Here is a 27632-nt window from a genome sequence, read left to right as displayed (position 1 = left end):
TTGCATCAGGCTGACAGTGCAGAGCCTGCCTGGGATTCTCTCTTTCCTCTCTCTCTGCCCCTCCCTGCTTGTGCCCTCTCTCAATAAATAAACTTAAAAAAAAAAAAAAAAAAAAAAGAAATAAAAGACCAATAATTGCAAGTGTTGGTGAGGATATGGATAAATTGGAATCCTCATATACCATTGGTGGGAATGTTAAGTGGTGCAGCCACTGTGGAAAATCATTTGGCACGTTCCTCAGAAAGTTAAACATGGAGTTTCCATATGATCTAGCAATTCTACTCCTGGGCATATATCTAAAAGAAATGAACATACTTCCACACAAAAACTTATACACGGTGTTGACAGCAACATTACTGATACTAGCCGAAGTGTGGAAAAAACCCAAATGTCCATCAACAGATGAAATGTATAAAAAATGAAGTATACCCATAAAATGGAATATTATTCAGCAATAAGGAATGAAGTGCTAATACTGCTACAACTTGAGTGAACCTTAAAAATGTTATACAAAACATAAGCCAGACACAAAAGACCAGATAGTGTATGATTCCGTTTATAAAAGTGTCCAGAATGGGCAAATCCACCGAGACAGAACTGTGGTTGCTAAGAGCTGAGAAAGTGGCAGGAACCAAGAGTGACTACTAATAGTTACAGTGTTTCTTTTTGGAGTGACGAAAATGTTCTGAAATTAACAGTGACGGTTGTACAACGCTGAGTGTACTAACTGCCATTGAACTGTACACTTTGAAAGGGTGTTACCGCCTAGGTGGCTCAGTCGGTTAAACGTCTAACTCTTGATTGTGGCTCAGGTCATGATCCCAGGGTTGTGGGGTCAAGCCCCATGTTGGGATCTGTGATCATGAAGCCTGCTTGGGATTCTCTCTCTGTGCCCTTCTCCCGCTCATGTGTGTGCACATGCACTCACTCTTGCTCTCTCAAAAAATAAAAAATAAAAGGGTGAATGGGTGAATTTCATGGCATGCAAATTATTTATCAATAAAGATGTTATAGCATGGAAAAGAAAAAAAGAAAGAGCCTTACAGAAAGATAACCAAAAGATATGGGGAAGAAAAGATCAGAGACTGAGGCTTAATCCAGCAGGTCCAACATCTAAGTGACACAAATTTTGGAGAAAACAGAACAAATGAAAGCAAGGAAATTATTTTTAAGAATTAATGCAAGGCTGTTGCTCAGAAACAAAAGACCTGCATCTCCATATAGAAAGGGGCTATCAACTATGGGCACAGTACATTCCTGTACAAAGTCCCATTCCACAGCACAGCACTGAGAAATTTCACAAGAGAGGTCAAGCAAAGAGCCTAACAGCTTCCATAGTAAAAACACACAAAGGACTGAAAATTAGAATGCATCAAACTTTTCAGCACAAGTAACAGAAGCTAAACACAATATAGCCTTAAAGATCCTGAGAGAAAATTGTTTCAACTTCATTTTTATACGTACATATGTTATATATACAAACATATACATATACATTACATATATAATTTGTTATTTTCAACTTTATACTCAGCCAAACCGTGTGAGGTCTGAATGAAGACATGCAGTTGCTAAAAATTTATCTCGAACTAAAGGTGTGTGTTCCAGCAAAATTGAAGGATTATGCCAAGAAAGCAGAAGGCCACGTGGTCTGGAAAGCAGGGTGTCCCCCATGGGACAGCGGCCAAGGGCAGTCCCAGGTGATGAAAAGGGAAGTTTCTGGATAGCAGTGAGGCAGCAGGCCCAGAGAGTAACCTAGCCAGATCAGAACAGAGGACAGAAGTGCACTAGGAAAAATATGAAATCATGAGATTATCTGATATGTCTGCATATCTGAAAAACAATACTGATGAAGGCTGGCAGATCTGGTGGAGTGTGTAAAACATTTCAAATAAGAACTTAGAAAATGAAGTGTATAAAAAAGATGGGGCAATCATTTATTCTAGGAAAAATAAAGTGTGTAAGAAAAGGAAATTAAACCATAATATAGTATTAGGCTCTGCAGTGAACAATAATATTTACATGCTTACAGTAAACAAATACATTGGTGGTTACTTAAGCCAAAACTGTGATGTAAGACATGCAGGGTGGGGCACAGGAGGCAGAGGTGATACAGCTAACTACTCACCTCTTATAAGCAGGAAATCAATACATGACGATGACTGATTTGAGAAGAATTAAGAGGTAATCACATTTAAAAGAAAAAAAGCAATAGGAAGGCAAATACCAGGATGTACAGCTACCGACAGCTGCAAGCAGAGAAGTCTGAGGTCAGGCAGTGGGCTGGACGGTTCCTATTAGAAGTATTTCAGTGCACTCTCTGGTCCTTGGCTCCATTCTGATTTGTTAAATACTCTTACTGTGCAAAGTTATTAAGTACACAGCTCACAACAGTTCCCTGTGCAGCAGCAGGTGTGACATTAAACCTGGGAACTGGCCTAAAGGTCTATGGATACAGACCTATCCAAGGGTACCCTCCTCAGGCTCCACGCCATCAGGTGTCAGTGGGATGCTGACTTCATCCTTTCTGGATACTCTGGAGACCTGTCTTTCCTGCATGTTCTGTAGAGGGGCTCTCTTGGAGGATGAGCTGTGACTGAACCAAGTCAGGGCACAGTGTAGCTGCTGGGGCCACGGCCTGGAGCTTCCCAGGGGCCACCTCTCGCCTGCTAACAACCACCTGTGAATCTAGGCTCCCTACATATTTTTAGCTCTTTCCGGAACTCATTTCCTAGAGGGATTTTTGGAAAGAGGCATGGATAGAGAGAAACAGAAGTAGAGAAGTAGATGGCTTCTATTTCACCCATTCACAGTTCCTCACACTCTGCTGAGGCCCATGGTTAGATCCTTGGTGCCTGGCATACAGTAGGCACTCAATAAGGAGCTGTTTAAGACATAAGCATGGTACCAACTTTCTGTGTCCCACACGTCTTCGGGCCCTTTACATGCACTGCCACCTTCAATCCTCACAAATACCCCCAGAGAAGGCAGGAGTAGCTCTACATTACATAGAAGAAACGGAGGGTTCGGAGGCACTTGACTAAGGTCACTTCACTAGGAAGGGAAGGGCTGGGATTCAAGCCCACAGCCTGTACACCCTTCCTTGAGAAAGCTCAGCTTAGGTAGATAGACAGAAGGGAGGAAAGAATGGAAATAAGAGGAGAGCTCACAGCTGACTCAAGAAGAGAAACTGAGGCCTTTCCCACTTGGAGGCTCCGAGGCTGGAGAACGAGCTGTGCACCTTTCTCTCCAGCCCGGGGCCCATCCCTGCAGCGCTCACCTTCTTCAGAGAGGTTGTTCTCTTTGGTCTCCTTGTCCATCTGGCAGCACCAGCCCTCCAGCCGCTCTGTTTCTGCCTGAAGTAGTTTCAAGAACCAGTAGCCGTCCCGGCGGCACGCCCCTGGCTGTGCTGGCTCTGCCGGGGAGCTGGAGGAGGTCTCGAGCCAGGGGTCAGGCGGGGGCAGCGAGGATGCCTCTAGGGCAGGGTCGCTGTTGTCTCCATAGGAGAGGTTGCGCTTGATCTGGGCAATCTTGGGGACCTGCCGAGGGCCGGCATCGATGCTGATGGAGTTGGGGTGTGGGGTACAGTCCGGGAGGCTCCTCTCAGATGACTTACAGCTTGAGTCGTTGGCATCCTGGGTATCTGAGTCGGTGTCCCGTCGGGAGGACATGCTGTGAGAGGGGGCGCTGCTTCTGGGGGGGGACAGGAGGGTGGAGTGGGGTGGGGACAGGAAGGGGTGAGAGTCACCAAGAGGGCCAGAGACCAGAGGCCACCCCGACCCGGACACACGGGAGACAGAGAAACGGATGCATCGTCTGCTCACCATGCGCCTGAAGCGGGTCCCACAGCCCCTGCCTCATTCTCTGCTCAGCCCTTGCCCCACCCGCGCCCACACGCGCACACACACACATGGACAAGGTCATAAGGTTGCCTGTTTACTGCAGTGGGGGCCAGAAGACCACCAACATTGGGGTGCTGGGCCGTGTCTCTGCCGGCTGCGGCCCCCCGTGGGCCAATTGATCTCATAGAGCAAGCGCTCATGGGCCCGCCCGCCTGCCTGCCCAGCCTCCAGTGCCTGGGCCACTGCCCAAACCCCAAACCCAGCTTGGTTATCAGAAATCCAGCAAGGAGAAGTGGGTTAGGGAGAGCAGGAGAGGTGAGAGCAGAGGGAAGGGGAGGAGAGGGAGAGGCAGCCACCGCCTCTATGCGACTTACCGCCAGTCGTCCTCTACCTGAACCCCGATGGACTGGAATTTGGTAGCGGGACTGGGCTCCTCTTTTGGCACTGGCTGAATGCAGTCAACCTTATTGAAGGACAACGACAGCAACGGCACGGAGACAAAGACAAAAATAAAAAACAAACACCACACTTGCTGCTGAAATTCACATTAGTGGGACGACGCAGAAGGACAGACAGACACGAGGCATGCGGACACTGCACGTGGGCCCGAGGCTGGACCCAGTTAAGCCGGGCACTGCTCATTCGCGTGGAGCGGGCGGGTGGGTGGGCGGGAGGTGGGATGGGGTGGAGATGACTGGCTTTCCCTACTCTGAGGAGGGTGCCATCACATCGATTGCTTTGGGTCCGTTGTCCTCCGAGAGGTGGGAACCGTTCCTTCTAGTCCTCTCCTTTACACGCATCAAAGAGAAGAAAAAAAAGAAGGACGACGAAAGAGAAAGAAAACACACACACACACACACAAAGCCACAGCCGTTATCTGGTGTAGTCGAAGCTGGGGGCTGTCTTGAGGCAAAGATCACTCCCCAACCCTGCAGCTGAAGGGCAGGCTGGAGGCGCCTGTACTAGGGCCAAACCTTGGACATCAGTTCTGGATTTGAAAACTGCCCCCAAGGCAATAGCCAATAAGGTCCCAGGATGCTACAGGATGCAGTCCCTGGGCCTCGATGGCTGAGGTTACTTTCAGCAGTGGGTGGGCCTGGGGAGCAGCAGAAAGGGCCAGGGGAGCAGCAGAAAGGGCCAGGGCCAGGGCCAAGTGCAAAGCTAGTGCTTTTTCTCCACTCCCGTGAAGTGGAAGGAAACACGGCAGCAGTGATGCCCCGAATCTGCCTTTCTTCTTTGGGACAAAGCTGCATGGACGTGGAGCAGCCAGGCCGGCCCTTCCATCATTGCTCATGGATGAGGGAGAATCCACACTTGACCTAGGGCTTGAGGTACCAAGGGATGGGATAAGGGTTGTCAGGGTATCCTTGGAAATTGGGGACTCCCAATCTCTTGGCTTCACAGAAGTGGCAGAGGGTTGGGCGCCAGGCTCCTCCTCGCCACGGGGATGCAACTGCATTTCTCCTTCAGCAGGCGCCAGCTCAGGGAGTACAGCATCACCAATCTCAAAGAGCTGCGACTAGAGCTTGGAACAGGTGGGGATGAAACCAGGGAAGGGGAAGGCCCAAGAGCTAGGATGCTCATCCCCAGGTAAATTTCTGGACGAAAGGAACCAACAGTGAGACTAAGACCTTCTGAAAAGACTGGAGTATCTGGTTTGGCCAGGGAGAGGATGGGGCTGCCCAAAGACCCTGCGTGGTTAAGACCAAGAGACTAGGCTACTTTCTATGTCCCTCAGAATCCCTCCTGGAGCAGCTGCACAGGGCAGGGACTTGAACCCCTTATGAAGGAGCCCAGAAAACATTAATCTCCCGGACAACTCTGTTCCTGTACATGTGGGGAAACTGAAGCCCAGGCAAGTGCAAGAAACTGGCTAATGAGTTTTTCTCTGGTTGGAACCCATTCAGTCTCCCTTGTGTCCCAAGTTCTTTTGGCATTCTAGCCCTCTGCCATCCACTCAGCCACATCCAGTTATCAGAGGCAGCTGGGGAAATGGGAGAGCCCTTCCAGCCCTAAGCCACAATGCACACCACCCTGACCTCTTTGAGGGCTCCACCGTCCCCAAGCTCAATGCTCACTGTAGCCACTTTCCTTCTTCCGTGCCCTGAGTGTGTTCCACTTTAGTCTGGAGGCTCAGTCAGGGCAGGTGGAGTCCTTGCACTCTGGACTGAGAGCAACTCTTGAATCTGCAAAGCAAGGCTCAAGTTTCCCCAGCTCAGCTGACAAGACAGATTACTGTGGTCTGATGTGTACAGGAGGTGCTGTGAAGCAGTAGAGGGGAGCTGGTACCCCCTGTCCTGCTGTGAGTGGACAGGGAGTTTGGCTTCCAGGAGGGTCTGCTGGCTTTGGCCACTTGGTCCTGGGGAAATATCTGCCTGGATCCTTTCCCATGGAGGGAGACCTCAGGACCAGCATCACACTTCTCAACCTGACATGGGCCTGGTGCCTCAAACCACCTACCTGTCCCCCAGGCCCGAGAAGGCTCTGGGTAAAGTTCCCCTCAAGCAAACCCCATGGCTCAAGGGCCCTGGGTCCTGGGCCCCAGGCCCATCGACGTCTAGGCTCCATGCTGCTCCCACTGCCAACCGGGGCTGCGGCCTCCGCACCCGAGCTGACCTTGGATTAGAGAACTGTTAGGCCAGTCCCACCTCCCACGCATTGGCTGGCAGGGCAAAGGGTGGAGTGGACAGACAGACAGACAGGTGAACAGTGGACAGGAGATGGCTGGCTGAGTGTAACTACATTGACTGGGATGACCCACTGGAGAAACAGGGACACATGCCCACGGCTACAGATTGCAACATGTGGGCAAACGTAAGGAAGGCATGGCTATGGGTGGAATTTGGTTCGGCCACTTGGAGCCAACCCTCCAAAAGAGACAAACCACTTTGCCCAGGAGACCTAGTGGGCCTCCACCAGATGTAATTACACGCAGGCAGGTGCACAGGGTGGGCTGAGGACATAAGAGTGTGAAAGGGACCCCTACTTGTATTCCTATAGATGACAGTTTCCTTTTGGGGATGGCCTCAGGGTGGGATTCAGAGCTGGTCAGCGTCCCTTGTTCACTCTTCAGAGCTGCATGTTTTGGGGGTGGCTCCGGGGCCTCAGGGGCTGGGATGACTCCACCCCGTGTCACACTGGGCGGTCGGGTACTGCTGTCCAGGCTGTCTGACGAGTTGCTGAGGCCCGACTGGCTTGTCACCTCACTCTTGTGGTCCTGGCTGTCCAGGTAGGTGTCCTGGGCAGACTCGGTGCTGCTCTGGACTGTGACAGAGATGAAGGGTTTTGACGTGGTACGTGGAGGGACCGGTGGTGGGGTCTTCTTATAAGCCACTAGACATGATGAACCTGCAGATAGAAGAGAGGAGGGCAAGGAGAAGGTAAGGTCCCAAACCTTTGGAACCCCTTTCAAGTCTGAGGTCCCACCTGACCTGGCCCTAGCTCTGGCCTTGGCTATTCCCTCAGGAAGGATTTGTGGAGCAGGAGAATGGGGGTCTGACACAGCAGTGACCGAGACAGACAGACATAGGCCCTGCCCACTCTTCTACTAGTCCAAGGCCAGGTCTAGCTGGGAATGCCAACATGGACCAATGACATCCTCCACCTCATAGTCACACACAAAGGTATTATCCAGCTGGGGCATGGACTAGATGATAAAGTTCATGGTGCCACAGGCTGTGAAAGAGCCTGACCCAGTGGCAGGGGATGCGGTGACAGTGATACAGAGGTCAGGAGTGCTAAAGAATGTTAACCTTGCTCCCTCCTCAAGCTCACGGACAGACCTACTGTTCCTGCTGGTCTTTTCCTTTTTTACCTTCCCTTTGCTTGGATGCCCCCTTTCCATCTGGTCAAAGACCAATACATCCTTTAGGGTCCAGCTAACCCTACTCCCATCTTGCTATTCCCACCATCTCCTCATTATTATATGGTATAAAACCCCATATACCAGTCTGCCTCCCTCAAGAGTCCACCATACCTGGTCCAATTCCCCATTCTCCACCATGATTCAGGGAACCAGGCCCTACCATGGTGGGGGCTGGGGTCATCTCTGAATCCCATTCCAGCCTGGCCTGGGACTGGCCCACAGTAAAGGCCCACAGCTGGCTTCTTACATGCTCAACTTTTTGTCTGAAACAGAAGGTGCTGTTGAAACAGCAGTAGCTACTTGCTGTGAGGGGCTGGGTCAGATCCTGGGGCTTTTCTCAGCATCTTAACTCTAAATGCTGTTTCCCCCATGAGGACTAAAACAAACTGGGACTAGGAGTGGGAGTCAGATGAGTGACTTTGAGCTCTGCTTTCAAGGTGCTACCGTTCATGGTGAGGGCCCAACAGAAACCCACAAAACCAGGCCCAGTGCCACAGGGGCCGTGAGCAAGGCACAGCAGAATCTATCCATCTGCCACTATGAGATGCGCTACACAACCATATCAGAATGGCTAAATTAAAAAACAGTGACAACACTAAGTGCTGGTGAGGATGTGGGGAAACTGAATTACTCATATGTTGCTGGTGGGAATGTGAAATGGTACCACCACCCTGGAAAATGGTTTGGTAGTTTCTTTTCTTTTCTAAAAGACTATTTTTAAGTAATCTCTACATCCAATGTGGGGCTTGAACTCACAAATTCTTGATCACAAAGATCATGAATCTGCTCCCCCTGGCAGTTTCCTTTAAAACTAAATATGCAATTATTCTACAAACCAGCAGTTGCACTCTTGGGCATTTATTTATCCCATAGAAATGGTAACATGTTCACAAGAAAAAAACTTATACATGAGTGTTCATGACAGCTTTATTTGTCATAGCCCAAAACTAGAAACAACCTAGATGCCCCTCAGTGACTGGTTAAACAGTCTGTGGTACATCCAGACTGTGGAATACCCCTGATCGGTAAAAAAGAACCAGCTACTAATATAAGCAACAACTTGGACAAATCTCAAGTGAATTATACCAAGTGAAAAAAGCAATCTCAAAAAGCTACATACTGTATGGTTCTATTTGCAAAACATTCTTGAAATGACCTGATTATAAAGATGTGGAGATTAGTGGCAGGTAGGGAGATGCAGGTCAGAGGGTGATGTAGAGGCAGGGAGGGACATGGTTGTGGCTATAAAAGGGTGACAAGAAGGATCCTCTGTGTGCCAAGAATTAGAACAGGAGGTGGACCGTGAACTTGCACACGACGAAGCTGCTGAGCACTAAACACAAAGCAAGTAAAGGGAAAATGGTGAAGTCAGTAAGATTGGCTGGATGGTATCTATGTCAGTATTCTGGTATTGTGATATACTATGCAATATTCTGATACGTTATGATATTATATTAATTTTGAAATATTTTACCATTGAGGGAAACTGGGTAAAGAGTAGATAGGATCCCTCTGTATTATTTATTACAACTGTATGTAAATTACAATTACTTAAATATAAAAATTTAATTTAAAAAGCCCTTCCATCTGTCAGTTCATCTGACAGACTTGTGTTAGGCCAGGCCCTATACAGACTCCAGGAAAGCTAGGAGCCTCATCAGCAGAGAAACAGCCATGAAATGAGTGAACAGTAACAGATGCCACAGCAGAAGAGCCCAGGAGCTGGGAGCCATGCCTCACGCCTGAGTCTGGAGGTGACAAAGGGCTCTGGGAGCTCAGAACCAGGAGCACTCAATTCCTACTCTGTTCAGAATTTCCCAGTCCTGCTGAGGCGTTGAGAAAACCTGGGGATCCCACCAGACACACCCAGGCTCTGCCTACCCCACCTGAGAAATGTGGCACATGGGCAGAAGAACATGGGCAGCAGAGCAAGCAGGGGGCGGCGCTTTGGTCAACAGGCACATGACCCTCTCTTGTACTGCCAGAGAAGGAAAAGGCCTGCTCAAGCAAGATGGGCTCCTGTGTTCAGCTGGCTGTGCACACAGGCTCACAGCCTCAAGGTGGGTCATTTACTGAGCTGTGCTCGGTTTTATGGCTTTGTAATTTAAACTTCACAGTAACTCTGTAAAATGGGGATATGATTATGCCCACTTTATAGTAGGGGCATGTGAGGTTCAGGGTCAGATAACACCCAGAGTTGCTAACAGTAAGTGGCAACCACACCTGTTTGGCTGCACAGCCTACCTCATTCTGCTACCCAGTCTTCAGGCCCCTCTCTGCCAGGCTGGGGCTGCAGGTGTCTAGGGCCTTCACTGATCACTGTGCCCCACAGTATCCTGCTAGACCCTGGAGCCTGTCTGCAGGGGGACGCCCAAGTTGAGATCTGACTGCTGGGGGAAGAAGGGCTAGGCTAAAGGCAGAAGCCTGGCTTCTTGGCCCTGGCAATTCCTCACAAAAGTGCCTGCCTCACTCTGGACTTTTCAGTACTCTCATCTGTTCAGTGGGTGGGGAGGAGTTCTAAATAGCACACCATATTCACACAGCCCTTGACAAACTCAAACCATTTTCCCATTTGTTCTCTTACTCAAGGATAGGTGAGGAACCTCCCATCATTGAATGAAGAAGAGATTCCTGTTCTGAATCCCTTCTCTCTACTACCTGAAATCCTACCATTTGAGTCATTCCATTCACTTGATGATAAGGAGCCAGAAACCAGAGGGCAGCAAGGAACCAGACAAGCCTGAGTTCAGATCCCAGCTCTGTCATATACTAATTTGATGGCCACAGGGAGGGATTACATAGGCTACGTCACAGAGGGTAAGGTTCAGCCCAGGGCTGGCATGGCTACTAGTTTGTGGCACACAGTGAGCCAGGCCTAGGGTGGGGGTTGTGAGCCAAAATGGTACTATCCCCAGGTCACTGGTCGGAGAGGCTGGGCTGGTTCTCTATACAACCCTGGGGAAAGTTTTCCTGCAAGAGCCGGACATTAAGAGCAGCTCGTTGAAGCCAATGACCAACAGTGCCCGGCAGACCCAGAACTATAGGTTCTAAGTCTGACAAAGACTGTGTGACTCCAGTCAGGGTCCTTGTCCCCATCTGTGGGGTGGAGTTCCCACTGGCCTGGAGGAGTTAGTGTGTGCAGGGATCTGTGTGGAAGAGGCACCCCCACCAGGAGACAGTGAGGTGCCCACAATCAGGAGTTTGGACAGAGGACTGACCCTCCAGCCTCCTGCTCAGGGTTGTCTAGGTCCAGAGTCCTGCTGACACGTACTCAGAGGCCTGAGCCCTGGCTGAGACAGCCACTCATTAGAGGGAAAGTGAACTAGCGAGAGTCCGGGCCAGGTGTGATAAGAGGAAAGGTGAACTTATCTTGGATTTTTTTTTGTCTCCTGGGCACAAGTCACAGCCAGATAAGTAATGTGACTCACAGGGAGGATTTCAGGTTGTCAGGGGCTCCCCGGGTGGCAGGCATCCCTCAGCTCTGTGCACAGTCTTTCCCCAGGGCAGGGGGATGGGACCCAACTGTACAGAACAGCTCTCATTTCACAAGTGAGAAATGCTATGAAATACAGGCCAACAACTGCCCCTGCCCCTTCTAGCAACACCGTCACCGCCCTTCTTCCCACCTTGGGGCTCTTGCACATGCTGCTCCTTCTACCTGGAAAGCTTCCACTCCTCACATTTCAAATGCCACTTCTTCAGAGAGGCCTCCTCTGACTTTCCTCTGCTTTCAGATGGGCCAGCATCTCCATTCGAGCATCTGTCACATCTGTCATCAGCTCATTTAGGCATTTACTTGTTGATGGTTATAGGCTTGGGACTGGGGGGAACTCTGTCTTGGCATATTGGGTCATATCTCAGGCCCAGGGCAACACCTTAAGCTTTATAGAAAGCTCTCGATAATATTTGTTGAATGAGAAAATGAACCTCATCATTGTTATAAAAACCCTTCAGCTGCCCCAAATCAAGATTACTTAGCCTTAGTGAAGGCTTCCTTATAGGCTCCCAACACTGGAGTATGCAAGGTTCTTGTCTCCTCCCAAATTTGGAGCCCTTTCTAAAGCCTAGTCCCAACCACCCATCTCTGTAGCTTCATCTCCTGTCCCCCCACCCCCTAGGATGGCCCCTCCAGCTTCAGAGAGCCACATGCACCCATTTCCAAACACACCACACTCCGCATGCACCCAAGCCTTTGCACATGCGCTCATTCTACCAGAATCCCTTTCCAGGTCCTTCAGCCAGTCCCTCCATCCAACGCTCTTGCTGGCCCAGGCAGTCTGCCCCCCTCCTCTCTCTGTGGGTCAGCTGGAGCACTCAGGGCTGTGGCCATGCCCCTGACGAAGAGTGTGTCCCACGCGTGTTACTAGCCCAGACGGTGCACAGTCATCATTTGCCAGTTAACTTTTAGAGGTGGGGCAAGTGCCCCAGAGACCCAAGATGTGGGACCTGGCCAGCATTGCCTCTTCCAAGATGTGACTGCGGCCCTTCCTGGCCCTGGGAGATTTTCCACATGCCATAGTTTATAATAACATAGCACATAGGTCCAACTTTTTCATCCACTCACTCTGGAAAACTTTTCAGCCCAGGAAGCTAGAGAGTGAACATCCCCTGAGTGTGACCATCTCCTCCAGCTGGTCCTTACACACATTTTCAAAGACCCCGAGTGAAATACCTGCTGAGCCACAGCAATGTGTGCACACTGAGCCACTGCCCCCAGGGGCCACGTGCTTCCCTGCCCCCAGCTTGGCCATGCCAATCCCTCAAGCTCAGGCGCCACACAGGAGCCAGTTGTGCAATGCCTCCTCCGTGCAGCCTGCCCCCGGCCCCAGACATCCAGCCCAGCCTCCTGCTCCACAGCACACAAGTCCTTGTTTCTTCTAAGAAGAAGCTCCCTTTGTCTCATTTCTGCCGTCTGCTTCAAGATTTTATCCAGCAAACTCTTATCAGGTCAGAATGAATTTATTTCTACATTGTGTTTTTTAACATCAAGATGTAATAAGATAGCCAAATAGAGCTTCAAACACTCAGTGGAATGGCTGTGACTCCCATCTCCCAAGAGTTATAGATGCAGCAACCCCAGGAAGTTAGCCCCACTGCAAGTGCCTTGGAGGCCTGGCACAACCCTTGTGTTGCAGACAGCCAGGGGTCCAAGCTTGGCAGGGGAGCTGAAGAAGAGGCCTAGACTCCTGAAGAGGAGTGGATGTGGGGGGCCACAGATAGCATGAGAGCTATGGCAGCAGGCTTCACAGAAGAGGCAGTGGGGCCCTCTTAAGCCCCACATGAGCGGACAGAGCTGGCCTTGGAGCCAGAGCCGCCTCAACTCCCTTTGCTGGCTCTGCCAGGCTTAGGAAAGGGCTCGTCAAAGGAAGGGCTGAGGGCCTAGAAGATCCCATTCCCTCTCTCACCGATGAGCAACCTGTGAAACCACACAGCTAAATCAGGCCACTCATTTGTGTGCTATGGTAAAAAACAGAACTCAAAGCTCTCACTTACCAGCCTCAAATTCCTCCCTTCTTCCCTGTTTCTTCCCCAGAAGCCGGGGAAGTTGGAAGGGAATTCTGAGCAGCTGGGTCAGGATCAGGGACAGACTGCCCTCTCAGAGCCACTTTCCTGTTGACAACCCGTGTGACCCCCACTCTCCCACTGTGTCAGTCTGGAAGCCACCTCCCTCACTGTGCCCCAAGAGTCAGCAATGTCAAACTTTAATTTCAAACTCCACTAAGAGGGCCTGGCAGCACCTCTTACCCCCAAAATCCTCCTGGGAACCCCCCACCACTCCCCACAACCAGGTGCTTCCTAACTGCCTTTCTTATCTGTTCCTCTCCCCATGACCTAGAGCCAGCCTCCCCTGGACCACCCACACCGCTCCTCCCTGGTCCCCCAACCTCCTGTCCTGCCTTTCCAGGACCTCCTCCACCCTGGTGGGCCATTTGAGAAGTCCAGCCACATCATTACTTGGTTTGAAACCTTTCAGTGGTGCCAAGTCCCAGTGAGCGGACTTGGAACAAACCCTTCAGTGGGGGCATTCAAGGCCTCTGGAATCTACACCTGTTTCAAATCCCAAAACCCATAGGAGCCAAGAGGACACAAAGGCGGTACACTGGGGAAGACAAAGCCACATAGCTCAGGGAGCCCTGGCCCTGCCTTAGAGTCTTGTCCAGAAACCAGGATGCACTCCTGTGGGTAATGGTTCCAATACTAAAAGCAGACCTACACTGAGCACTGACTAAGCCTGGCCTGAGCAAACTCTTCACATATAGTCAATCCTCCTGTAAACTATGAATTCACCTCCTTGATAAAATTTATTTGTAACCCCAAAATCAACAGTCACAGGGGGTTTGTGGTCACTCTCAGACACGCACAGAGGAAAAGTTGAGTCACCCAATGCACAAGGTTCCCGGCTAAGGTTGAACAGGTGACTCTCTCTGCCTTCTTGTTTTGGCTCTCACACTGTAAACAAGTGTCCGTTTCCTGGTCCATTTAGTGCTATGTTTTTCCATTTTTGTACTTTTTATTGGTGATTCTCTATTTAAAATGCCCCCAAGTATAGTGCTGAAGTGCTATCTAGCGTTCCTGAGTGCAAGAAGGCTGTGATATGCCTATGGAGAAAACGCGTGGCAGATAAGCCTTGTTCAAGTGTGAGTTATAGTGCTATTGGCCAATTCAGTGTTAATAAATCACCAGTACATTAAATAAGGTATCTTTAAACAGACACACACAAAACAATATACGTACTGATTAGTCGGTGAAAATGTGCAGGGCCTCTATTTCCCATAGGAGCAATGGTTCAGTATTCATTAATTCAGTGTTTGTCAGATTTTATGAATATAACTACTATGAATAATGAGAATGGATGGTACCTTAGCCAACTGAAGCCTCAAAATGGGTACACGTGAGGTAGCTCTGTCATTGCCCATTTTACAGGTGAGGCTCAAGAGGCGAAATGACTTGCCTTATCTCACCTCCCAGCTAGGCAGAGCTGGGGCTGGGGCTTAAACTCAGGCTGCCTGAAGGTTGACTATTACCCTATGCCCCCCACCCACTGCACTAACTGGGTAAGGGTCATGTGGAGGAGCAGCCTTGGGCACATCAGTTATTTTACCCAGAAAATGGGATGCAATATCCAGTATGCCCTGAGTAGGAGTCAAACAGATGAGAGACAGGAAGCTCTGTAATCATAGCTGGGCCCCTGCAACTATTGTTACCAATGTTTCTGGATTAAGGAGAGAATGATCACCTCCTGGGGAAACAAGCTGGGGGCCTGTCAGGAAGACATTAAGACTGACTGATTGGATCTAGAAGGATGGACCATAGTCACCGAGTGGCAAGGAAATGCCTTCACATCAAGGCATCCTCTGTGAGCAAAGGAGCAGGACAGCCCCCAAGGCATGTGAAGACCGATGTGGGCAGGGCACAGCTTGGTAAAGTAGAATTCAGGTAATGTAACTGGTAAAGGGAAGACAGGGACCAAGGCAAGGAGGCTGAAGAGAGGGCTGTCTCCTCTCAGACAGGGTCCTCTGCTTCCTGGGGCCGCTTGGACAATAGGAACAGTGGCATCTTCCTCCTACCCACAGCAGCCCTCATAAAGTCCCCCCAAAACTGGACCATGGTTGGAGGGTTTCACAGCACCAGACATGAAAGCAGCCAGAAGGGCGTATCACCTCCTATCTCAATAGCCCAGTGCACCAGGCAGCTCCATGTGCACTGCCAAGGCCATCTCAAGCTGAGAGCCTCCAGAATGAATCTGAATCCTTTCCTCCTCCACAGTGGCCTTGCTCTCTGAGAGAGAGGACCTCATGCACTCGATTACACTCCAGAAGCCTTGGAATGCCCCCCTTACCACCCACCTCCATCTGCAAGGCCTTGCCCCTCCCCTACAAAAGCACATTTTGTAGAGACTGGCTTCCCTCTATCCCCCCCGGCTTGGTCTAGGCTTCCATCTTCTGCCCTCTGGCCTCCCTGCTTTGTCAGTGGTTCAGCACACCCACAGCCCCTCTCCCAACAGCAGCAGCCTGAGGAATTTTTTTAAAGTACAAATTGGATTACTTCCTTCCCTTTCTAAAGCCTTCAAAGGCTCCCCACTCCATGAAGAATAGAAGGCACACTCCTCACGTTGGCCTACAATAACTGGCCCCTGCCACCCCCATCTCTAGCCTCAGTTCCTAGACTTTCCCCTTGCTCATTCTACTCCTGCTGCACTAGCCTCTTTGCTCTTCCTCAGACACTCCAGGCACATGCCCACCTGAGGGCCCTTGAACCTGCTCTTCCTGGCCTGAAATGATCCCCACCTCATCTTTGCAGGTCTACCCCTTCCCATTTGATCTGAGGACCTCTCTGACCGCCCTGTCTAAAGCTTTCAGCTTTGAGAACCCCATTTGTTTTCATTCAAGTGTTAACCAACTAACTGATTTACTTGTTTTTTGTCTCTCTCCTACCAGAAAGAGCTCCTGACTAACATAGGTTCTTAAGGGTAGAGACCCTAAATATCTTGTATAATTACAATGCTTTCCCAGCACCAGGCCAGTACATGGCTGGGTTCTAGAAATATTTATTGAATAAATGAACAAATCCCTATTTGACAGTTGGGTACACTGAGGCTCAAGGAAGAATGATTTACTCCTGATTCTGAGTTGGAATCTAATGCCCAGGACCAGGGCCTTGAGCTTTTAGGTGAGCACCCCCCCACCCCCCGCCCCCACTACAGGAACACAGTCTGTTGTGAAGTAAAGCCTTGAGTAAGTCTGCTTGAAGTTGGGCAATGAGGCCGTGGTAATAAGAGCTCAATAAACCCTAAGGAATGGGTATCAGAAATTGAAAATAACCATTCCTAAAAGCTGGCAGAGAAAGAAAGCAAGCAGCACTTCCAGCAACATTTTCCAGTGAGGGCGTATTACAAGTACGTATTTAAAAGAATCATTACTGAATGAGTCCTGGCCAGGTGCTACTTTGTTCCAGACATAGGCCTGGGAGGGGAGATAATTATCACTGATGTTTTATAGAGGAGGGAATAGGCTTCTTACTTTGAAGAGTGGCAGTGCAGAAAAGCTCTGCTCTGTGAGGCCAAGGTACCAGGCTCTAGACTCAACACTGGATGTGGTAGGCATCGGACCTGAACCTTTACGGGCCTTGGTTTCCCCAGCTGTCAACGAAGTGGATTGACCTAGAATGGGGGTCACAAGTTCAAATGTCTATAGGAGATTGGTTATCTAACTCCTCTGGTCCACAGCTGCTTGTGGAGACCTGGGTGAGAGAAGTCAGAAATCTGGACTTAAAAAATAATAATAATAAAACCTTCAAATGTTGAAGTGGAGTTAGTTCATTCAAAGTTTTAAAAAACACAGTACAGTACCTGCCTGCCACCTAGTGTAGCCTGTGGCACACGTGGCTATGTGGACTTTGTGACTGCTGGAGCAGCTGTCCTCAGACCTTGCTTTTTCTGGAGCTCTAGCCCCTCTCCCCCAGCTCTCAGGAAGGCTGTCTGTGAGGGCCTCCCCCTTGGAAAGGAAGGAGGCCCTTGGGAACCTTGAAATTAAGGCAGCCAGGAGGTACTTGTGCTGGCATCTCCAGTCTGGCTCGGTGAAAACAGAGAAAGCCCCTTCTGGTGGGCAGACCGGGTCTGGTTCCAGACTCCTGGCACCAGGGCACAGGTGGTGGGAGAGCCCTGCCCAGAGTACAGATGGCCAACCCCCTTCATGGGCCTGGAGTGGCTGCCTGGGAGGGACCTGCTTGGTGGCAACTCCCCTCCCTCTGCCCCCGGAGACAGCTGTTCCTCAGAAGCACTGTTTGCACCCCAGCTAAGGGCAAGGGTGTGAGAGGGTTCTGTCCTGACATGTCCAGGCCTGAGGGGCTGGAGGGAGGGTTAAGGGGCTAGAGGCAGTCCAGTGCCGTCCAGATGGACCCAGAGTTCAGGTCAGCTGGGTCTCTGGGCCGGAAGACTTCATGTGCTCTGGGGCATCTCCCCTGGCTGAGGGTGGCCGTGAGCTGGCCCAGCATGAGGCACTTTAACTTCTCAGCTCATCACCTCACCAGGCCTACCATTCCCGTTTCAAAGAGGAAAAAAGGGAAGCTCAGAAGAAGTGAGCAGCGCAAGGTCACATGGCCAGTGAGTGGGAAAGCCAGGATCTGTGCTCAGCCTTTTTGATTCCAGAGCCAGTGCTCGAGCTACAACTTCACCACACGGCCCAGGGCTGGAGTTCGGCGCCGCCTAGCAGGGCCTGGCTGAGATCCCGGCCAGGCCAATTCCCCAGTCAGGACCTAGACAGGCTCCCATTTCCTGGATCCTCAAGCGGGGTGCGACGATTTCCTGAGTGGGCTAGAAGGTGGCAGCCTCTGGCTCTGCTAGCCATGGGGGGCAGAGGCCTGGCGAACCCTGGACCAGAACGCCCAGCACATGGAAGGAAAAGGTACACCCCAACCCACGCCTGTGACCACTGCTGCCAGCGGCCCTCTTCCTCAGGCCCTTCTCCAGATGTGTGGTCCCAGGTGCTCTGGCCCTCTCACCACAGATACCAGAAACCTTCACATCAGCTTCCCAGTCACCCAGGACTTCCCCAACTTGGCTCCTACAGTTTCAAAGTGAAGCTCAGAGAGGTGAGGCCGCCTTTCCCAGGTCACACAGCCGGTCAAAGGGGTGCTGGGATTAGAAATGAGGATGTGGAGCCTCCAAACTCCAACATCCTAGGAGATAGTAATGCCAGTCATTTTCAAACCAGGCTCTGAGGGCCCACAAGGGGGAACTGAGGAAGGCTTTTGGACTTTCATCCCACCCTAGGTTCCTCAGAGCAGCTCCCGTTTTCCTTTTTTTTGTTCCCCATCTGGAATTCCCACACAGTATCTGCAGACCCACCCCACTACTGCAGCCTCCTCACAGTACAGACAAGGAAACTGAGGATCAGAAAGGCACATGTGCTGAGCATCAAGTGGCAGAGCAGGGACCCCCTGTCCGGGGCTCTAAGTGTGGATGTGTTCCCTCTTCTCCCCAGACTGAGAAAGGAAGATGCCTTCACATTCCCAGCCTGGAGACCACCCGCTCCAGGCATTCAGGGAGGCAGCCACCTGTGTGGAGCCCTATACCTCCTTCAGCCTCTGACCAGGGGACCCCAAATGGCATGCCGTTTCCAAAATCCATTTCCACCATTACTGCAACAGTATCCAGTGAGCAACCTGTCGGGCAACATTCACTCTTTGCCATTCTTCCTTTCTTTTTTTTTTTTAATTTTAAAAAAGCTCTATACCTGGCATGGGGCTGAAACTTAAAGTCACACGCTCCACTGACTGAGCCAGTCAGGCGCCCCACCCCTTGTCCATGCTGTGTTGGAATCTGCCACAAACATCATCTTGTCGTCTTACTTATCCTCCGAGACCTGCCTGCAGAGTCAGCTCTGCCAACAGCTCAGAGGCTCCTGCCCTACCCCCCAGGACACCTATGACCACCACCCCTGGGAGTCTGAGCTTTAAAGAGATGCCAGTTTCCAAGCTGCAGTTATTGAATCATGACTTTCCTGTTGTATCTCAAAGTTATAACTGGTAGTAGAGGGTGCTGCTGAGTAGACGATATTCAGAGTTACAGGGCTGCTGTTGCCCCACTTCAGTGTAAAAACCTGATGTAACAGCCTCTTGTCTGGCCTAGTGGGGAGTGGGGAGCCGGGGTGGAGAATCCAAGGTTTGGCTTTTCAAATACGGTCTCTAGCATGTGAAACTCACTGTTGCCTTTCCAAGGTCTCAGGGGCCCAGTCTGGGAAGTACTACTTACAAAATGCCTTAAAAAAAAACAAAAAAACAAACACCCTCACTTCTGGAGGGCTGACGTCAAACCCTGGTGATGGGTCACAGAAGCCCGGCTTTTTACAGGCTGTTACAGGCCCCCATGTCCTGTGTGTAGAGCCAGACACTGCTGCTCTGCGCACCTAGATTGTTGGCCTCTTTCATCATTCTGAATGACCAAGAGGATCCCAGAATAGAAAAAAGGTGTTAACAGGCTCATTCACTGTGACAGGTGGCATATCGGGTGACAGAATCAGAGCCAGGAACCCTGGGCAGCTGAGAGATGGGATGAAACAGTACAGAACTGAATGGGGAAAACCTTGAGTTCAGGTCAGGTCAGCACTGGCAATGTTGCCTGCCCTGGTGCCAGAGACCTAAGAAGGGCGAGGGCCTAGTCCTCAGAGCTTATATTAAGATTTTGATCCCAAGTTAGACAGTTACGTAAGAAAGCAGCACATGTGGAAAAATGCCTTAGCGACTCCAGCTGACCACAGACACGGTGTGAGGCTGCACTAACAGAGAAAGGACCAGGGCGGGGTGCAGCCCCACTGAACTCCGGATAACATTGTGGGTAATGTTGGCAATTCTGGACAAGGGGCATTGGCCAAATGGAACCTGATGAGAAGAAGGCAACCTGTGTGGGGAGAATTCCCACTGTGACAAATCCATCCTGTTATGACAAATGGTTACTTTACAGCAGGGAAGCCACACATTGGGTCCCGGGCAGTAGGATCCAGGATGAGTAAGTCCTTGTCCTGAAGAAACTCACACTAAAATGCCGAGGTGGCAAAGAAATGCCTCCTGGGCATAGCCACATGGAACACTGCCACATGGAGCACTGCGTGAGAAAGCCAGGGACTGACTGAACAAGAGTGCTGTCTGTGACTGATTAGTGATGTCTGTCAAAGATATGCCACAAGTGGGGTATGATACACGTGCACCATGAGTCATGTCTAGTTCAACGTGAGGAGAGCTGGGAGAGACTGGGATAGTGGTCTGGAAAAGAAAGCCAATTCAGAAAAGTATGGCTACTATCTTCAAATATCTAGAAGACTGTCACACATATATGTGCCCCACACTAGAGTGGGGACAGGAAGGTGAGGTTGTGAGGGGAAACATGTTGCATTATAAGGAGGCACTTTCTAAAGGGCAGAGCTGCCCAGGAGAGTTCAGCTAGGCTACACACAGGCATGATGGCTGCTGGGAGAAGACACAAGCCCTCGTGGGTGTGACCTTTCAGATTCCATCCAAGCCTGAGATATTTGTCCTCTCTTTGCCCTCCTATTTCACACCCAGTTCTGGATGTGACATCAGACAGCATTTGTGTGTGTGTGTGACATTCATACCTCAAACTTTTTTTGTTTTGTTTTTTGCATCCAGAGAATCGTTATCAATAAGCAAAAAAGACACAGGAGAATGTTCACTCAGCCTAGCTACAAGGGAAATGATGTGAGGACTAACACCAGGGCCTTGGCACAGATGGGGCTTAAAACGCCTTCCTCTGGGAAAACTAGCAGCACAGAGGCCCTACCTGAGATGATGAACCCATCCTCAGAAAAGGAGATTGGCCACACTTGCCACCCCTCCCCCACGACATACCTGCTTCGGAGCTACAAGAGCAGCTGTGCACTAGGAGTCTGAGTGTGTGAGCACTGGCTCTGCACTCACCGCACCACTTAGGCTCCTGGGCCTCAGTTTCTCTCATCCATAAAATGTCAACAACACGGACTTGCCCTGCCCACTGCCCTGGGATGGCGGTGAGGGGGTCTCGAGTAGATAGGTGGGAAAGGGCTTGATGGAGTCCCACATAGCTGTTGCCCAATCCCAGCCCCACCAAGGCACTCCTCAGGCCAAGGGCTGGGGCAGGAAGATTCAGTGCCATGAGGACCCACAGCCGTCCCCCCTCTCCATGCCACACCTGCATCACCATCTGATAGTTTTGGGTGGTGACCACTCTCTGCACCCTCTTTAAGCCAACACAGGTCACAGCTTAATTATTCAGCTTCCGGGCCTTTGCACTGGCTGCTCCCTGCCTGCAACACCCTACCTCCTCCCTCGTTCTGCCTCCTCCTCCAGATCTCAGCTCCAGCATTACTCCCTCCAAGAAGCCTTCCCTGACAGGCTCCAGCTCCATCCTGGCTCCCTTGCTGGGTCAACGTCCCATGTTTAGATGTGCTACTGGCCCTCACCACCACACTGTTTTATAGGCCTGTTTGCTTTTCTACTTCTCCCTTTAGACCCTGAGCCCCCTGAAGGCAGTGACTATGTGGTTTCCATCCCTGTAACCTCAACTTCAGCCCAGAAAAGGTGCCCAGGCAAATGTCTGCTGACACTTAGGAGGTAGGACCCTGCTTCTGACTTTACCCCAAAACTACTACAGACCTTCAGGGCCTTCCCCCTGGAAGAAGACTGTGAGGACACGGCAAGTAGAGAAAAATCTGTAAGAAGTGACTTGGCAAGCAGGAGACAGAGGCGCTGGGACAAGTCGTGACTACAGCGTGACTACAAGTCCTCCTCACGCCCCCATAGCCCTCCCTACTTGATTTTTCTCCCAACCACCTCTGAAAGCACAATATGGTAACATTTGGGAAGATCTCTTTGAAAGAACACCTACCCAAGTGAAGGTCACCAACCCTGCCCACAGAACCCTGCCCCCACAATGGCAGTGTAAGAAGTAGGTGAATATTAGTGGCTGATACTCATAATTACCAGTGGTATTTATTGTCTGCTCAGGAATCGGTGGCTACTGCAGTGGCCCAGTCACTGTCCGAGGTCCTTACACCTGCATCTTATATGTGATCCCAGCGAGGAGATGTTCTCACCATCTCCCCTTGTGCTGCTGAAGAAATGGAGGCTCAGAGAGGTTGAGGGACCTGCTCAGCGTCACATGGCAAATCATGTGTTATCTGTTAAGTGAGTGCAAACCCTACAGGTTTCAATCTCCAGAACCCAAACTTCACAGCATCCAGTATGACAAGGAGTAAAAACACAACTTCATGACAAGCCAGACTGCCACACAAAATCCTACAAAGCTTAGAAGCCGCTGTAGAAACACAAGTTCGGTCTTCTCCTGCTGCTGGTAGAGTCTCACTAGAGTGCACCTCCACAAAGACCTCAAGCCCAAACCAGCACCCAAGGGCTGAAGAAAGTGGACTTTACCTTGACAGCTTCTAACCCTCTGGGAGCTACTGTGCCTCGATGTTTTTGCAAGCATACTCATCACACCTCCCCAGGCTTTGCGCTGTCCTGCCAGACCCTTTTCCACTCTCACAAAGAGACCTGTGACATCACCTGCCCCTGAAACAGTCCCTTCCCCTGCCAGGATTGCTGCACATCTGTAAAAGCTGGGGAGTATACTAGGTTGGAAATGGCACAGGTTGCCCTGAGTGTGCTATTTCTCGTTGACTGGTAGTACCCGCCTGTGTTAAGAAGGATTCTGACGCTGTGCCCGGGCTCAGTGGGAATGCTGGGATTGACTGATGCAGACCGCCATGAGCCTAGTATGGGAAGTAACTGCAAAGAGCAAGGTATTTGTTGTGCCTGGGCCAGATGATCACAGAAATGCTCTATTCCCATGGTGCAGAATCACTGTCCTTGACTCCCCACTGAAAACCTTAACCCCTCATCCTCCCCTGTAGGACCATCAACAACAGAGTTTCTTGGGCAATGTTTAAAATCCAGTAAGATAGGAAAGCAACTATTTGTTTCCAGTCTTCTCACCCTCAAAAGACTGACCAATAAGGAACCCTCAACAGCTGCAATTTGTGAGGGTGGCTGGTTTCCAGCCCATGTGGTCACTTAAGTGCTGAATGACCTCGGGCCAGTCACTTCTAAGTCTCTGCTTCTTCTGTAAAATGGGGATCGGGAGCCCTATTTGCCTTGCCTTTAACCACATTTGAACATGGTGCTAGGATCCTCAAGACTGCAAAAGGAAGTCCATTATCTGTCTCACCGATTTTGGGATGTCCACATGACAGGAAGTATTTGTCCCATTTCTCAGAGGAGGAAGCTGAGGCTGAGAGAGGTGGAAAGACTTGGCCCAAATCCCACAGCAAGTAAGTAGTTAAGGAACTGTGCCTGGGTCCTATAATTAAATCCACAGCCTTCCCCGTCCTATTATTCCACCTCCACAGGGGGGCTGTGGCTAGGCTCCATGCAGCCACCATGGGCTTTGGAACCAAGGCCACCTGTGTGGAGAAAGCCCTCCCAGGAGATGATCAGGCTTTTAACAACTATGCTGGAACATGAGCACATGAAACTGTGAGTTGCAGTGTGCATTAAATGGGAGAATTAATCACCACCCAAAGACTTAATTATTCAGAGATATTACCCCCTTTCCAATACATTCTCTTAAAATGGGCCTGTGAATGAGGCACCCTGAGTGGTTGAATTCAGAGACAAAGTAGAATGGTGGTTGCCGCCAGGGGCTGGGTGGAGGGAGGAATGGACAGTGGTTGTTTAATTGCGTGAAGAATTTCAGTTTTGCAAGATGTAAAGAGTTCTGGAGAAGAGTGGTGGTAAAATAATGTGAGTGTACTTAATGACACTGAACTGTACACTTAAAAATAGGGAAGATGGTAAATTGTTATGTGCATTTTATCCCAATTTTTTAAAAAGGGGAGGCTAGTGAGGAGCCCACTGAGGAATTCTCTACCAATAAGCCCCAAATATCAACTTGCTGTTTTACACCCCAAATCCAAAGGTCACAAAGTAAAATATTTAAAACACTTATAACATGAGGGCCACCTGGGTGGCTCCATTGGTTGGGTGTCTGACTTTGGCTCAGGTCATGATCTCACGGTTTGTGAGTTCAAGCCCTGTGTCGGGCTTTGTGCTGACAGCTCAGAGTCTGGAGCCTGCTTTGGATTCTGTGTCTCCCTCTCTCTCTCTGCCCCTCCCCGACTTGTGCTCTGTCTCTGTCTCTCAAAAATAAATAAATAAATGTAAAAAAAAATTGAAAAAAACTTATAACATGAATGTTTAAAATTTCAACTTTGAGTTAAATGTGTTTGTGAGAAGGGGCTGATCTATAATCTGCCTACAATCTCCTTCCTGACATTCAAGAAAGGGAAATAAAAAGAAAGAATTCAGGGGCACCTCAGTTGGTTGAGCATCCGATTCTTGATTTTGGGTCAGGTCACGATCCCACAAGCCTGGGATGGAGCCCTGCATCAGCACAGAGCCTGCTTAAGATACTCTCTCTCTCTCTTTCTCTCTCTCTCCCTCCCTCCCTCTGCTCCTGCCCTACGCCCATGCACACTTCTCTCTTTAAAAAAAAAAAAAAAAAAAAGAATGAACTATAAATAACATTGTAGAAAATAAGGGAAAAAAGGTCATTCTAATCTCATCGCCTGGACACAATTACTATTATGGCATTCCATACCAAAACTTTTCAAGTTTATTTATTTTGAGAGAGAGAGAGTGGGTGGACACAGATGAAGGGTAGAGACAGAAGGAGAGAGAGAATCCCAAGCAGGCTCCACGCTGTCAGCGCAGGGCCAGATGCAGAGCTTGAACTTATGAACCGAACCGTGAGATCATGACCTGAGCTGAAATAAAGAGTTGGATGCTCAACCAACTGAGCCACTCAGGAGCCCCATACGACACTTTTTAACTGTGATCATTTTAGAGTTGCAACCTTGCTAAAAATAGAAACTTCTGCTTTGGCCTTCTTACATAGAAGTAGTGTGGTAGAATAAAAAGAACAGTGAACCAAAACTTCAAATCTTGGGGCGCCTGGGTGGCTCAGTTGGTTGAGCATCCGACTTCGCTCAGGTCATTATCTCAGACTCCATGAGTTCGAGCCCCGCGTCAGGCTCTGTGATGACAGCTCAGAGCCTGGAGTCTGCTTCAGACTCTGTGTCTCCCTCTCTCTCTGCCCCTCCCCTGCTCATGCTCTGTCTCTCTCTGTCTCAAAAATCAATAAAAACATTAAAAAATAAATTTAAAAAATTAAAAAAACCTTCAAATCTTGATTAAGCTGTGTGACTTTGGGCAAGTCACTTAACCTTCCTGTTGTATTACCTCTAAAAAAGCAATAACTGCAACCTGCAACAAACTGCCAACAGAAGCAACAAAACCTGTGAACCATGAGGTGGTATGTGAAAGGAAATTAGCAATAAATAGGGAGTGCTGCAGAACCCTTTTCTTGAGGACTTAGGATCAGTATGAAAACCAACCAGAAGGTCAGTATTTGGGAGTTCTGATGTTAATTTAAAAAAACAAAAACAACACCTCTTGATTCACTGACACTCTGGCTCCTACAGGGCAAGAAAGTTGTTTGCTTTAGAGAACAAGGTCACGGAGACTGATGAGGCCCTGCCTGACCTTGCAGACCATTCCAGATATAACAGAACCTCTCCCTGTTCCCTCAATATGCTAAACACTTTCCACCTGAGGGTCCTGAGCCCTGCTGTTCCCAATCTGCCCCTGACTTCCTCCTTCCCAGTGGTCACCTCACCTTCCCTGACATGCCCTCCCCATCCTCAGTTCCCTCTCAGCACCTATTTGTTTCCTTCAAGACTCTTTATCACAAGCAGAGAGTATCTTGTATATCTGTCACCTTCTTGGATGGGGACTCCAAGCTGAATGGAAGCTCCTTGAGGAAAGAGACCAAGTCTGAACTGTTCCCTACCCTCCTCTGGCTCACCCCTGGCACTCTGAGCACAAGAATGGCTGACTCTTTGGAAAGAGAGGGGGTGGTTGTTTGGAGGTTGGCTTGTGAGGAGGGAGGAATTGGCTGGGATGAACCCAAACCCTCTTCTAATGAGTGTCTCCACACACTTGTTATGCGCGCCCCCTTTGTGGAAACTGCTGGGGCAGCAGTAGCAGAGGCAGCCTGCTGTTACAGGTGCTGTCAGCCAAGTTCCACTCTTCCTACGCTAGCCCAGGCCAAACTGTCCCCAGGCAGGCAGACACCTGTGGACTACTACCACACCCCTGTGCAGGGCAACACCATATCATGAAGCGCACAAAGCCTGGGAAGGCAAGAAAGTTCCAGGAGAAGCTGGAACTATCATATCTATTCACAGCACACTCAATAATAGGTCCCAGCAGGAAACTGGTCCAAGGAGTGATGACCCTTCAGAGACAAACCCTGGCTCTGAGTGCCTAGTTGACTCTGATGGCCCTCAGCAGGCATTCTAGCTTGAGCTCAGCTCTCCTGGCCCTGGGCAGCCAACCCCTGCCATTCCTCCCTGATCCCCTGCCATTCCTCCCTGATTCCCTTCCCCTCCCCTACCCATGGCACCCCCAGACCCCAGGGTATCTTCCTCTCAAAATCTCCACCACCTGGATCCTACCCAGCTTTTGAGGTTTTGAAGGTCACCCTCTCTCTAAAGCCTGCCTCAATTCACTCCAGAGTCCCCATCAGAGCGCTGCACTTGGCAGACAAAACTCGATATCCCTCCAAACACCACATCTAGTCCACCTACATCTTTCCAGGCACGGGGCATGGACAGTCTTTAGCTATTTCAAGTCTTCTCTCTCCCCCTGGGTATCAATAACAGCAGCAGCTAACATTTTTTAAGTGGTTCCTCTGTACCAGATACTGTGCTCAGTGCTTTACACACATTCTTTCTCTTGTCCACATGCTGAGACTAATGCCAGGTAATATTATCATCTCTATTTTGCAAATGAAAAAACTGAGGTCTAGAGAGGTTAAGCAACTTGCCCAAGGTCTCACAGCTCTTGGTGGCAGCCCAGGATCTAAACTCCAGCAGTATGTCACTAGAGCCAGGATCTTAACTACAGGTCTGTGAGACTTCTGGGGTGTGGGCTTCTCCCCCAGTGCCTGGCTCAGCCTTAACACAGTTAGGCCTACCTGATCACCTACCATGTGCTCGGCGTGAGCCCTCAGGGAGTGGACTTGAACCAAAATGGCTTTGTGCTTGGGGACCCTGTGATTGTTCAGAGAAGAGAAGTACACTGAAATTGTTATTTGTTGGGCAACAAAATTGGTACCATATCTGCTCTGGCAACGCTGAGAATTTTCTTAGAAAAAGCACAGGAACTTAAGAACCCAGCTAATCTTTGAAATATACAGGCCAACCAAATCAGGTGTTAAGATACTCCCTAGCTTCCAAGGGATCAAAACTGATTCAACTGAACGGCAGAGCTAGAAAGAGCTCCTCCTGCCAAGAAACAAATGGGGAATCTGAAAC

The 27632-nt window shown here is 49.9% G+C and overlaps 1 protein-coding gene across 8 annotated transcripts in view; it reads right to left on the bottom strand.

The window, feature by feature from the left end:
- Window positions 1–27632, bottom strand: part of DLGAP4 (DLG associated protein 4) — a 199205-nt gene that overhangs the window by 26906 nt on the left and 144667 nt on the right. For 5 of the 8 annotated variants that reach the window (XM_086702125.1, XM_025932361.2, XM_025932362.2 and 2 more), the window contains 3 exons: window positions 6829–7190; window positions 4217–4305; window positions 3281–3693 (listed from right to left, as the gene is read on the bottom strand). In XM_086702125.1, coding sequence (XP_086558251.1) covers window positions 3281–3693; window positions 4217–4305; window positions 6829–7190 — 864 coding nt within the window. Of the gene's footprint in view, window positions 1–3280; window positions 3694–4216; window positions 4306–4550; window positions 4631–6828; window positions 7191–27632 lie in introns of those variants that run through there. The other 3 variants (XM_086702126.1, XM_025932365.2, XM_086702127.1) reach the window with 2 other exon arrangements.

The sequence above is a fragment of the Puma concolor genome, chromosome A3 (genome assembly GCF_028749965.1).
Source record: "Puma concolor isolate L17-30 chromosome A3, mPumCon1.1.hap2, whole genome shotgun sequence".
Classification (NCBI taxonomy): Eukaryota; Metazoa; Chordata; class Mammalia; order Carnivora; family Felidae; genus Puma; species Puma concolor.
The sequence above is the reverse complement of the archived record's forward strand: the minus strand, read 5'-3'. Positions and strand labels throughout refer to the sequence as shown.